This window comes from Saccostrea echinata, unplaced genomic scaffold (assembly GCF_033153115.1).
Source record: "Saccostrea echinata isolate AGI-Se365-2 ecotype Australia unplaced genomic scaffold, CSIRO_AGI_Sech_v1 ptg000015l, whole genome shotgun sequence".
In the NCBI taxonomy this organism is placed as follows: Eukaryota; Metazoa; Mollusca; class Bivalvia; order Ostreida; family Ostreidae; genus Saccostrea; species Saccostrea echinata.
The window spans coordinates 2,261,561-2,276,469 of NW_026889764.1; the positions used below are offsets into that span (position 1 = coordinate 2,261,561).

The 14,909-nt window shown below is 34.0% G+C and overlaps 1 protein-coding gene across 5 annotated transcripts in view; it reads left to right on the forward strand.

Moving 5' to 3' along the window:
* LOC133187386 (uncharacterized) overlaps window positions 1-7,309 on the forward strand; it is a 37,217-nt gene extending 29,908 nt beyond the window's left edge. For all 5 annotated transcript variants that reach the window (XM_061322735.1, XM_061322736.1, XM_061322734.1 and 2 more), the window contains exons 3-4: window positions 5,841-5,932; window positions 6,189-7,309. In XM_061322735.1, coding sequence (XP_061178719.1) covers window positions 5,841-5,932; window positions 6,189-6,392 — 296 coding nt within the window. In that variant the 3' untranslated portion in view covers window positions 6,393-7,309. The remainder of the gene's footprint in view (window positions 1-5,840; window positions 5,933-6,188) is intronic.
* The last annotated feature ends 7,600 nt before the right edge of the window (window positions 7,310-14,909 follow it).

Genomic DNA, 14,909 nt, shown 5'->3' on the forward strand with positions numbered 1-14,909 from the left:
AACATTATATGCAGTGGACACAACAATATATTACGTACTTTTCACATTATATACAGTATATTCATCATTATATGTACATGTAGTATTTCTGTTATTATGATGATGCTGATCGTTAAATATTATGTCCGGTTCTGTTAGCATTCCGTGCGGTAGATTTTGCATTTCGTTATGATGTAGACACAGTATTATATGCGGTGCTTTCTTCTTTATGTGTATGATCTTTCGGAAGCTACCATTCGGAACCCCCCTTGTTAGATTTAGAAAGTTCTACCTTTTTTTGTTCTTAGATATGAAAATTCTTAATGATTTTGGGTTATCTATAATAATTGGTAATCAACCACACGTCAACCAAAGCATCGCGGAATAATCACATACCACACAATATTTATCCCCATATTAAAGGAATTTCGAAGTCATGTCAATACTTCAGTAGTTTACAAGAGAGAGAGAGAGAGAGAGAGAGAGAGAGAGAGAGAGAGAGATGCACTTATTACAATGTATTACTGAAATAATTTTATTGTTCCATAGTATTAATTGTTAAACTATGGCGTATAAAAAAATTGCCGAAATTGTCTTTAGTTAAATACTATGTGTATGTTATGCAATGTATCAGGAAAAGATAAACGATTTTCAGAACAGAAAATGTATTGAGTCGTGGGTTGTACTTCAAGATTTTATTTTTAAAAAGATATGTGGTAAAATTACCCAGTAATATATATATATATATATATATATATATATATATATATATATATATATATATATATATATATATATATATATATATACATATATATACACATACATATATATATACACATACATATATATATATATATATAAAATGAGAGATAAAAGGGTAATTTACATTGTGAAAAATTAGCACATCCCACCCCTAAAAAACAAACAAATAAGTAAATACATGTAGTGTTTTCTATAAGCCGTTGTTTAAGCCCTGCGTACTCGAAGGCGTAGGAATGCAGTTAGTTTTTTCAGGGGCGTCGGCAAAGGGGCGGCGATCGCCGCCCCGATAATTTTGAAAAAAAAAACACACACACACACACATACACACACACCAAAAAAAAAAATGAAAAATGAAAGAAAAATAAATGAGAAAAACAAAATTACAACATTTGTATTGGCAATATCTGTGGTCAATGGAGCGGCGAAGTGTGAAAGCTATTGTTTACACAGACGCAAATTGGGATGTACGTGTATAATTATAACCTTTACCTGGCGTTTGTAAACAATTAGCATGGTATCCATCGCTCTACGTGCAAGTTTGCTACAAATTCTTCATCAGGCCCACAGCTAGAAACGTTTTTGGAAATTCTATTTTTTTTTGGGGGGGGGGGGGGACTCTCTAAGTTGCCGGATTTTTTTTTCTTTTCAATTCTTTTGGAATTTACCCGATTTCGACCTGACAGGAAAGTGTGTATGAAAGGAGGGGGGGGAGCAGCGTCTAAGTTAATGAATTTCTACATATCGAAACTTAATTTAAAAAAAAAAACTATTCTCAGAAAAAGTGGAGAAATTGGTAAAAAAAAAATTAGAGCACCCCTTCCTGAACCCCCCCCCCCCCCCCGCGTATAACAGGCCTGTTCATTGTCTAATGAATTGGTCTATCGATGTTTGGAAATCTTTGATGAATCGAAGTTGTTTTAAATAGTATTTGTTACCCAGTATTTTAGTATATTGCTTTAATTTTAATAGGTTACAACTTCAGATGATTTTTTTTGTCATACACATTTCTGCATTTCAAAAATGGGGGGACTATGAAGGATTAGTCACCCTGTTCATTTTAAATTTCATAACTATGCATTCTTTCGGCGAGTAACAATAAATATTATACAATAATAGAAAATTATATGTATTTTAATCTTTACCTCATAAACCCTTCAAAGTTCTTTCTATGCCGTTTCGGAAAAAAAAAAAACACTAGCTCCTAGCTAATTAAAAATATTCCGTTTTTTTTAATCTATAGTGCATATAACTTAATTCACATAAAACATTTTTTTGGTTGCATGTTTAACTGTTCTTTATTAATCAGAAAATGAAAATATCAAGATTTTGGCTGAAGTCTTATTTAAGTTGGTTAGGACCCCTCCCCCTTTTCGATCCAGTTCGCCTCCCCAATGTCAAATTCTTGCCGACGCCCCTGTTTTTTTATTATCTTTTTTGACATTGATTGTCCTATATATGATATGAATCTTATTGAAAGTCATATTGTTCACAAAAAAGATAGAAAATGCCTCAAATTTTTTTCCACTCCCAAAATATTTTTATCAACACCCCCCCCCTCTCTCTCTCTTTACTTCATACCATGAAATAGAATGGATTTTATTTTACTCTATTACCCCATATCTTAACCTGTTCACGGAGCATTAATTGTTATATTTAACAGAGAGTTCCGAAAGGTAGCTTCCGAAAGATCATACACATAAAGAAGAAAGCACCGCATATAATACTGTGTCTACATCATAACGAAATGCAAAATCTACCACACGGAATGCTGACAGGACCGGACATAATATTTAACGATCAGCATCATCATAATAACAGAAATACTACATATAATGATGAATATACTGTTTATAATGTGAGAAGTACATAATATAGTGTTGTGTTCACTGCATATAATGTTAGATCTACCGCATATAATGTTAAAAGTACTTCATATAATGATAAAAACACCTCATATAATGATAGATGTACATAATATAATGACACATCTACATCATATAATGAAAGAAGTACTGTATATAATGGAAGTTGCACACGATATACTGTAAAAACTACTTCATATAATTAAAATAGTACCACATATAATGAAGAGAACACTGCATATAATGTTTAATCCTCATATAAGACAGTCCCGGCGTTCCATAAATACTGGTTACTAACACTTTTCTTTTGATGATCACATGACTAAAGAAAAAAAGATCCCCTAACAATATTACAGTACCTGGAATTTTTTTGCTCTCTCAGGTGAACTATTGCTACCTGTTTTCGTCCATTGTCGTGCTGGTATGCGTTGTGCTCGGTCGTAAACTTTTGAACAGTTCCATCTCATTCTCTTGAACCACTGAACCAATTTCAACAAAATAAGGTATAGATGGATAAAAGGAAACAAAAATTGTGAATTTCATGGTACCTACCCCAGGTGCTGAAAGGGGGAGGGCAAAATCTCAAAAAATAGTACTATCTTCAAAAATCCTTTTCTTTACCCTTTGACATGAACCAGTTAAACTGTTAGCATCATTTTATAAAGCAATGCGTCCTTTACCAAAAAATGTTAAATTCGTGGCCCCAGGGACAGGGATTCCGGTGTTTGGACAGGATCTAAAGATCATATAGTTAAAATTCTTCAAAAATCTTCTCTCCCCTGTATATTTAGCAGACAAACTAAGTGCGTGGTTATGAAGCATGACCAGTGCCTCTTCCAGAATTGTGAAATTGATCGATGGCCCCAGGGTCAGGAATTCTTGTGTTAGGCACTATTGATCATATATTGAAAATGCATTATCTCTTTGATAATATTCTTCTCTGCTCCAGCTGGGTATAACTATAAGACAAACAAAGTGCAATGTTATGATGAGGAAGGGTGTCTCTTCCCAAACTGTAAAATTCATGGCCTCTAGGTCAGGGTTTCTGGAGTTAGGGGCGGGGCCCTTTTGCTCATACAGTGCAGATGCACTATATCTTCTCTGCTCCTGGGTATCAGACAGACAACTTAAGTGCATGATTATGATAAGCTAGGGTGCCTCTTTTAAAATTGTAAAATTCATGACCTTGGGACAGGTGACAGGGCCCTATTGATCATATAGTGAAAAATGCATTAACTATTGAAAATCTCTGCCTCCGAGTATTTACCAGAAAAACTAAGTGGACGGCTATGATAAGCAAGAGTGCTTCTTCAGAAATTGTGAAATTCGTAACCCATGAGACAGGGCTCGTGGAGTTCAGGTAGACTTATAAATAATAGATAAATAGAAATGAGACAAAATACCTTACAAATGAACATTAGATCAAGAGAAACCAAATACCTGGAGGCACTTTGCAAATACCGTGTAAGTTTTAGAACATAATTATATATTTCTCCATCAAAGTTTGATTTGGGGAGCAAATATTGGTCTTTACCGAAAATATTCCTTTCATATTACACCTGTGACATATTCACAAGCAATAACTTAGCTCACATTTTGCGTGCATTCAGGACATTCCTAAATCAGCTACTGCATATTTTTCTTGCACGTTATCTCTAATTAATTGCGCGGGAAGCTGCAGAGCGGATTTCTATAATCACTAGCACTTGCACAGCATACACCTCTCTGATGAACCGATGTGTATTCATTCCATGATTTCAAGGTCAAAATTGATTCCATGGAAACTTCTTTAATAATTTGTCAAGATTATCTTTTTAATTCCAAGGTCAAAGTCTCTCGGGTAATCCACGGTTATATGTACAATTCTTATATCAAATGATCAAATGTAACTGAAAACAAGAACACGATTTTGTACCAACTGGAATGACTAATGACTTAGATACAACTCAAGGTCATGTTTCAGAGAAGGTCAGAGGCTGATTAGATTACAAATACTTATTAATATGTAATGGATGTAAAAAAAAAAAAGTCATCACAATGGATAAAAGCGTTTAGAAATGTTTTAAAGCATAATTTTAATCATATCAGAAAACTATCCTTCATGAAAATTTCGTCAAGAATCAATTCCTTTAAACCATATTGCTGTAAAATGCATTTTTAGAGATTTTTTAATTCTATATGGCATGCTTTTTGGATGATAACTAAGCAAAAGTATATGGTTATGTTAAACCCATTTCTATGGAAATGAGGAAGTCTTTTTAATGTTCTATAGGGTTACAGAAATCGGATTTCCCTCTAAGTAGTACAGACGTTCCGATAATGTAATCCATTTTTGAGGACTCGGAAGGCAAATAGAATTTACAAAGTCCTCTCTGTTACTGCATTCATGGCGATTGATTCCCGATTTTTTGTGTCCACTAGATTTCCTCTGGGAAACATGGCAGCGAAAATCAATAGCTCTTTTTCAGATGCATGATTGTTTAGTTTTTCTAGAAGAAAATATCAGACAATGGAGTGGAAAATAGTTCGCAAGGATCGCTTTTGTCAATAAAACACAAAATATCGCTTTCCAAAATCACTGGTGATTATCGCATCACTGTGACAATGACCTTCTATATAAAATAATTATATTTGATCAGTTATTGTAAGACTGATTTATCAGAGATAATGGTGTCCAGTAATACTGACTAAGCTGTATCCATAGTTATAGGAATGATTGATTGATTACTTCTACGCTCTTTAGTCAGGATCTTTGAGATCCGTAATATTTCATCCAAATGTTACCAATGTAATCATAGACTGATTGATGAAACGATTAGGCGAAATAACATCTCTGTCAACATATGATCAAAATGTCTCGGTGTAACGAGAGCAAACAAAAAACTTCGGCGGGATTTTAACAGCACTGTTATTATAACTCAGCGCTGTTAATTCTGAGTTTGCTGATAATTCATCCAAATATTGCAGTTGTTAACTGGTGTAAACTTAGACTGATTGATGAAACACTTAGGTGGAATAACGTCTATATGTTAACATACCATCAAAATGGTCTCGTCGAAGCGAGAGCAAACATTGTGAATACATAAATAACTTCGTTAAGTTTGAGATGAATTGAATTGAGTTGTGATAGAATTATCGCAAAATAATCAGGCTTCATAATGCTACAGTCTATTTCATTAAAGGTTCTTTTTTGATGAGTTTGTTGACCTATTGACCTTGTTTCCTTATTTACAGGTCCCGGCAGAGTGATGGAACTACAGAGGGAAACAGACGGGAAAACAGGGGAACTCAAACAGAAATTTATTGACAAAGCAAGCAAACTGGGGGTATAAAATTGTCTAATAATTATCTTTTTTTATAATTGGTTTATTTTACAGCACTTCTTTGATTTATATAGCCGGGGTAAATTTTATCGGGGGAGGGGGGGGGGGAGGCTGCTGACCACAAGCACTTTTTCTGTATCATGGTTGATGTGATCAATTCAGGGTATGATCCTATACAGTCAAAAGGGTACATGTAACTGATAATAAATTTATGTGAGTAATGATTAATTTTAAATTTTTTCTCGTACCTTCTTGGCAGATTGAGGCGGAATTCAGAGTAGAGAACGCCGACAAACCAGGACACGCTATTGTAGACATCGCTCAGAAAGAAAACGCAACCTTTGTTGTCACAGGCACTAGAGGAATGGGCAAGTTCCGGAGGACAATTATGGGCAGCGTCAGTGATTTTGTCGTCCACCATGCCCACTGTCCAGTTCTAGTCTGTAGACACAAAGATAAATAGACTGATGATATGTCCTCAACATTGTACGAAAGCATCACTCACCTTAACTATGCGCACCTGTAGCCATGCGCAGTCATGTGATACATGTAGAGTGAACAGTTCTATCAATGTACACTGTATTTAAGCATCTTGTATTCATCAATTCTGTTTATAACTTTTTCGATTCATATGTTTGTATAACCTATTCAAAACAGGGTTGATGCGTGTGAACATTTTTTCGAATTTTTTTTTTACATTGACTGGTTAGACTCAATTTCTTTATTCATAAAAAAATTATAAGGAAATTAAATCTTAACATCTAAAAAAAAAAAGTCGTATTCAATTTCAACATTTTGGCATGTTAGCAACATAAAAAATGAGTTTTTCTGAATACAATATTTTTTTTCTAAGTGCAGTAAGTCCCTCTTACAAACTAACAATCATTCTGCCGTAGTCCTTGGGCGATCTGAAAACAGCATTTAAAGACTCTGTTATAATTTTCTCTCTGTATACAGAACTGTATTGTGACTATGACTGGATGTTGTATGAATATGGAAATCGTTGTTTCTCGATGTCGTGTCTGTCCTATACCACTATCTAACAGAGAATTGTTTTTCTTGATCGAATATCTCCTTTTGTAGCATAGAAATAAGCACGCAAATATTCAGTTTGCAATTTTCGCAAATAAGATACGACACATTAAGTGGTACTATTTTTCACTTTGATAAAACGTTACGATTACTCAAAAATCTTTGAAATAGCCAGAGGATTATATATTTTATGTGCTTATTTGTTAGTGAATTGTTAATTTGTTATACTTAGAGAATTAAAAGACCATTACTTTGATTTGTTTTCAAAGATAGAAATTGTACATGTATACTATGGAAATATGTCGGGAAATAAAAGTGCTTCTGTGAAGAAGTAAGAAATCCTTAGAACGACTTTTGAAGGTAATGTGCAAGTTGAAATTCTGCAGAATACGTGTTTATGTATATACAGTAAAACACTCTTATAGCGAACACAGTTATAACGAATTGACGTTTACAGCGAAGTTATTTTCATTTCCCGTGGCTTAAAAATATATTGTGAACTTAAAGAATATAACGAATTACGTTTATAACAAAGCAAAATCGTCCATCCCTGGCACTTCGTTACAAGCGTGTTTTACTGTATTAGAAGCTGCTCGCACTTCATCCATAAGACCACCGTGACAACAAGGTGAGTGGTTCTGGTCATAGTAGGTATTTTTGGCTGTGAAATGTTGTACATTGAATATACCCTTTTCAAAAAATAGTTTTGGACTCGGAGCCGGAATCATTAATTTGAAAATCATTTTATTAGATCAAGTAGATTTTTTTTCAATATTTTTTTTTTTCATTTTCCTTATTAAAAGAAGTAAAATGATAGGCCACTTATCCGTTGCTGACTTACATAATACGGAATGTCAAAATTATGTTTGTTTTCACTCTGATAAAGCATAATAAGGTGTCTACCGAATTTAAATCTCGTCCGTACTTAGCACCAAGACGTTCACAACAAAGCTCTTTTACGACTAAAGATTTATGTTAGACACAAAAGAAATGTAAATATATAAGGTCGGTATCGTATCCTTCAGTATACTTGAGTCTGACATGGTTCAGTTTACAAAATATTTACATGAATGTTTTCGACTGGATATCAAAAGATAATATAATGTAGGACTAAATTATTTCAATCTTTTATCCCACATTATCTTTCGATATCGAAAACATACACATATAGTAATAAAAGATTTAGTCCTTCAAATCCAAATTATCAGAGAGCTCCATCATTTTGGTGACTCCTCATTTCAATCGTTTCATGGAAACTAGTACAATTCTGAAAAAAAACACACTTTTTTTCTTTTCGATGGAGTAAGTCTAGTATTTTGTTTGGACACAATAATGTCCGTCTTTATACAACTTTTTCGAATATAGTAAGTATTATAGTATAAAATGATATTTTGTTTGGGCACAATTTTGTTCGTCTTAAGACACCTTTCTCGAATATTTTAATTATTCGACCACTAACCCATTATACGATCCTGCTCAACAATAACTAATTATAATCGCGTTTATATACCAGAACTTTCTTAAGAAAGTTGTTATCCTGGTCTGTCAGTCCGTCTGTCACACTATCTCCTGCCACAAACTCCTCTGAGACTTAAATTTTAAGCTGTAGCCAATCTACTTTTGGAATATAATTGATGGTGTCCAGTAGATGTGCAAAAATGTTGAGGAATTTTCACTTTCACCATTAGTACGAAGGGTGATCAAAAAGTTCGCCAACTATCTCTATATTTACAAAACCACAATTCAGATCAGAGTGAAATTTGGCACACATTTAGTCATACACATTTCTATAAATAGCAGATGTTAGGTAATGTTTTGCTCCATGTCTGTGACGTCACAGGTAAAAATGACGTCAATATGTAGATGACTTGTGACAAAAAATGGTTGACTCGGTCATACTCGAACAACGAACGGCTGTAAAGTTTAATGTGTATCTTGGAAACTCCTTTGTAGTAACATATAATAATGTGTACAATATTTGTGAAGACAAAAGACTTGCCAGAATTAAGTTTAATCATTAATTGGATTGATTCTTTTAGTGAAGGAAGGGAGGTGGTTAAAAATGATGTTTGTTCTGGTGCCCAGTGAAAGTAAGCTGGGGAAGAGATGTGTCCTTAGTTGGGCAATTTGTTATGAAAGATCGCCAAGTTACAGTTAGAAAAATAGTTGAATATTTTAACAGTAATATAATTATTTAACCCCTAAAGTATCATTGACTTCAGACTTTAAAACATATCCGATATGATAAAAAGAATGCGCCCATACTTTATCCATATTGGATAAACGACGCACCCAGGACAGAGGACTCGGGTTATGATGGTCACCATGCTCGGAAAAGATATCCCTATCAACCCATCCTATCGCCGAGATTTGGTCATTTACATGTATGACAAATGGACTGTTCTTGTTATAAAAAATAAATTGTATAATACTTGGAAAAATCTTTAAAAAATTTTTACTGGGTGGTAAATTCTAGGTGAGGGAGGGGCTTATTTTGTACAAGTGTGAATGCCTTGATGGCTTGCAGTCTACCTGTGGTTATTTGTCTCCTAATCCCTATACACAGGAAGTGATTTAATACACAGTAAAATACCAAGAAGTCAAACTTTACCTGTATTGGGATTTTGAGACGATTTTGAATTAGAAATAAATAGTTGTAAATAAAGTATATATTAATTTGTATTTGAATGTATGTCAAACCATCCCCATCCATTAAAAAATATTATTATTTAAAGTATTTGTTGAGATTTGAAAAAAGGGTTATTATATTATCATGAAGAATATCATAATTATTTCAAACTAAAGGTATGTATATATATGATATTATCAAGCTAAAAATTTCATGATAGTAATACAGCTTCTTTGTGCGGTAAACATCAAAGGATCAAAAGTGAACAAGTGCTAAACAAGGTGCACAGGGTATACCAGGTCTTCCAACAATCTATTGGAATTTCCATGGGTACCAATTGCGCCCCGTTATAAGCAGACCTTTTTTTTTGTATTCATATGAAGCAGAATTTGTCCAAAATCTAATACGTGAAAAGAAGAAAACACTTGCTGTGGCCTTCAACTCAACACTTAGATATACCGACGACGTATTCTCAATACGTTCTATTTCCACTATGGAAGAGTTATACTTCTTAGTGCGCTCTTTTGTGAAAAAGTCTGTAAATGTACAAATCTCGCGGGATTTCAGGGACAAACGTAACGTAAACATGTAAACAGAATGTTGAATGTCGATGAACAAATCCTTAGAAAATGCAAATGAAATATTTTATTGTTGTGGACTTTATATACATCAAGAGTAGGAATGACAACGATATTAATTTATATCTATTGTTGATCGTATGTATCTATTTATCGTATGGTACATCTAAATACAATACACATGCCTCGGAAATGTCGTATTTTTTTTTATTAATGGATGATAAATTTAGGGTTCTCGCTCTCTTACATTTGTCTTTTAGTTCTTCTATTCTTTAATTGGAATGACAAATACATTTAACATTAAAAATTGGATTGAGATTGGCATGTTTTGTATTATCCGCAACGCCATGCTGTCCCTGTCAGACGACCAAACGCGCCTCTAATTTTGAAGAGTTCACTAATGGAAATATAACGTATTAGCAATGGTTATTTCCATTCTTATATCGAAACGATATATCCCGGTGAGCTTGAGATAAAAGATACTACAGAGTCTGACACATCTGTTTCATATTTGGATATTTTACTTGAAAAAGACGTTAATGGTAATCTAACAACCAAGCTTTATGATAAACGTGATGGCTTTAACTTTTCAATCGTCAACTTCCCTTACTTATGCAGCAATATACCTTCGTCACCTGCATACGGGGTTTATATCTCTTAGTTGATTCGATACGCAAGAGCATGCTCTACGTATGTACAATTTCTAAAACGAGGTAAATTATTGACAAACAAGTTGATGAAACAAGAATATCTACAGTCTCGTTTAAAGTCAACATTTCGTAAGTTCTATGGTCGATACAATGACCTTCGCAGTACAGTTAAGGTGCCAAATGGAAATATCGGCGAATATTTTGTATAGAAAATACATTCTTTACAAGGATGGGCGTTTCTTTTTAGGACTTTACTATTATCGGACAAATGCAATGTGGTTGAAAACTACATGTTGATGACGATTAGATTTCTTATTTAGACTTGTCGCGTGATGTGGCAGTCACGTGATTTTAGCAAATATACCTGAAGTATTGAGGTCATCTATAAATTCTAATATTGCAAGGGCATAACCAAGTTAAAAATCTAAGTTTAACATATAATTTTTTTCAACACTCTTTGTAGTTTGTGAAAAGTGCTGCGAACCTATATAGATTCTACTATCTAATTGCTAAAATTACATTTGTTAGACCGTATGTTGAATATTTTGCTGGTCAAGTACATTAAATACAGATATAATTAATTCATTTGCAAGATTTCAACAGGTTCGCAGCACTTTTCAAATAGCTTCATACTTCTTGAGTTTATGTGTAAAAGTTAGTCATAATTCATTGAGGGTATGCCCTTGCAATATATCGATTTATTACGACCCTTCTATTACCCTTCAATGAATCTGCATACAAATATATACGACGGTATCGCTTGTCTGGGGAATGTACGGGAAGTATATGAATAAAATCATAAAATAGACATTGCATCCAAGTTAATGGCCTTTTATATATCTACAATTTATATTTTATTTAATTACAAAATACATTTTTCATTTTATAAATATAACTTGATCCGCCTCTCACTGCATAAAAACTGCGTCAAGTTTTACGATATGACGTCACATTGACAAGTGCATTGCGATCAGTGAATTGTTTATATATTGCTGTGTGGGATTTAACCAACGACAATAATGCATGCACTAGTTAGTATTGATGTAGTTTAAAGCTATTCAACAGTTTAAAATAGCAATTCATTTCATTTTGTGGTAATTTGAAGAACTTATATTTTTGCGTGATGTCATAGTAAGCATTTCCCGTATAAATTAGGCCCCGCCTCCTTACTGCAGCCTTAACTGTGCTGCTTTGTCAGCAAATACAATTTATCATTGAGTCAAATGCTGACTGACGTTTTTCATACTATTTGTTAGGCCATTTTTTACACACTGAATTGTCGACGGATTTTTCCGTTATTTCTCGATCATGACAAGGAGCACACGGCGGGTGTGACCGGTCGGCAGGGGATGCTCACTCCTCCATGGCACCTGATCCCACCTCTGATGTTTTGGAGGTCCGTGTTTGCTCTGCACCTATTTTGCAATTGTAATGTTTAATGGACTTTTGAGCATGAATACTTCGTTATCTCCATATATTTCATACACAAGGACTACTAGTTTTAGGTAAATGTCAATCAAATTGTACTACCCAATGATGTAGCTTAATGCATTTGATTGACAGGGGTACACAGACCAGGTATTTTAGAAGGCGGTGCTCAAAATCTCTGCTTAAGCTTCTGTGAACAGAACGCTACGGAGCATGTCACGTGACCGCCTGGATCACATGATTCGCGCATGGACAGAACGGTGGCAGATGTGCATTAAAATCGAAGAGGACTACTTTAAAAAATAATGAACACTGGAACATAATTTTATTTTTTATGGAAGTAATTCAATTAGTTCGCGAACTTTTTGATCACCCCTCGTACCCACTGAGGGTTGGAAAACGACGGGGTTTTTTCTTACGAATACCTAGTTCCCTGAATTTCTCCTATATTTAACGCAGTAGCCAAATCATCTTTTGGAATATAATTGGTGGTATACTGTAGATGTGCCATAAGGTTTCAGAATTTTCATTTTCATTCCCGAGGCAAATTTGTTACTAAAAGCGACGTTTTTCTACGAATATCTTGTTCTCAGAACTCGTCATATATTTAACAGTAACAAAATCTTTTGGAATATGATCGCTGATTTCCTGAATATGCAATAAGGTTTTAGAATTTAAATACATGCACACTGGAGGCCTTTTTGGGTCGAAAAATGATCATGTATTTCTACAAAAACTTGGTTCCAAAATTTTTTTTACACTTTAAGCAGAAACCCAATCATCCTTTGAAATATGATTTGTGGTGTTCTATAGATCTGCAATAAGATCTTATAGATGTGAGATGAAAGATTCTTTTTCATATAGAGGCTATCGGGGGACCAATGTCATCTTTTACATATGCAATAAGGTTAGAAAATTTTCATTTTAATACAAGAGTCCAGTTGGGGTCGATTTATTTTCTTAAGCAAAAAAATCTTTCCAAAAGTACTTTTTAATCCGAATTTACTAGTTGACCAAGTATGAAGGAGATTGAATTAAGAGACAAACACTTAGGTTAGGTATTATCGTTTTATGGCAGCATCTAGGTACCTGAGACAGTAAGAGTAAAGTTTTTATTCTCAATGTGTGTTATCAATACATTTAAAAATAAAGGTAATCAAAGATGACAAAAGCTTCCAAATGTAATTTAATGAAATTTTTCCAAATTTAATGTAATCATTAAGCAAGGCAAACAGGCGCAGATCCAGGATTTTTTTCCAAGGGGGGGGGGGGGGGTTCAACCAGTCAAACAATTTCCAACTCAGAAAATTTCTTGACAAAAAAATCCATACCAAAACGTGAGAAAACCGATTTTGTTGTGGTGTTGGTGGGCTCCACGCTTTCTGTGAGGGGGATCTTTTTGCTTCAGTACATGTATATACTTTTAATATCTCAGCAACCTCCCACCTCCCCTCGCAAAATCACATTATTGTCACCTGTACAAAAATTGATATTTTGAATTATCCATACATTCTTTAGCAAGGAAATCTTTATTACAATTAAAATCATGATTTTACCTTCTTTGACTTAATATAATGTATCCCTTCTACTCATACAAAAATGGAAAAGTAAGGTTTTTGTATACATTATTTAAAAACCATTGACTTCTCCAATTTTCTCCATCTTACATGTAGCTATTTTGCATAAATTTAGAAGCTTGAATGTTCAGCGTCTTTTACCCTTCATTGAGATACAAATGTAATTGCAAAGTAAATAAAGTTTGCTTATACATCCCTACTGATGGTATTGCAATTTAAATTCGGGACATATGGCCTCTTTGACCTATGCAAAGCTAGGTTGTAGGTTAGAACTATTGCTATTAATAGTAAGTCTGTTCCTATTCAATTTATAACATAACACGAGAGTCTGCTAAGTACTATCATGTACATTTTGAAGTTACTGGATGGAAGAAAATGCAAAATTTACCATACATGTACCTCCACCCAGTAAATCCAAACTTCACAACATAATACTAGGATGAATTTTAAACTACACATACATATTTGTCAGAAAAGAAAGTTTGTTCCATGAAAAAATTTATAAATAAAACTGTAAATATGATTATTGAATGTTTAAATGAATATTCTAGAGGGATTTGATTACATTTTGATCCATGGATATCGTTTTGTGGTGATCGAAACTAAAACGCAATGTAACTCCTCTGCGTATCATCTCCATGTGCCAGAATACGGCACTACTTTACAGCTATAATACTTCCATGAATAATTGACAGTCTAGGACAATTTTACCAGGTATCGAGAACTACGCGTGTATGGTGTTCCAATGGGGCGACTCTCGCCTTTTCACTTTTTCCTTTAGGTTGAAGATGCGAAAAATGCAAAGACACAAGGGTAAAGATGCGATGGCGAAATTGAGAAACTAAAGATCATTCTTTTACCTTCGCACTTTCGCCATCAAAATCGATCAAAGAAAGAGAACTGTGAAATACTACGAGTCTACATCAGACAAGCTGGTATCCCAGCAACCTTATTGGATCTTTTCTACATAAAATAAGGAAGCTCAAAACGCTCACTATAGAAAAGATGTACAGCTTATTCAAAAAGCTTTGCCGTCTTTAGCAACAACCTTAAACTGTATTCACCTACCAGGCCGTATTATTTTTA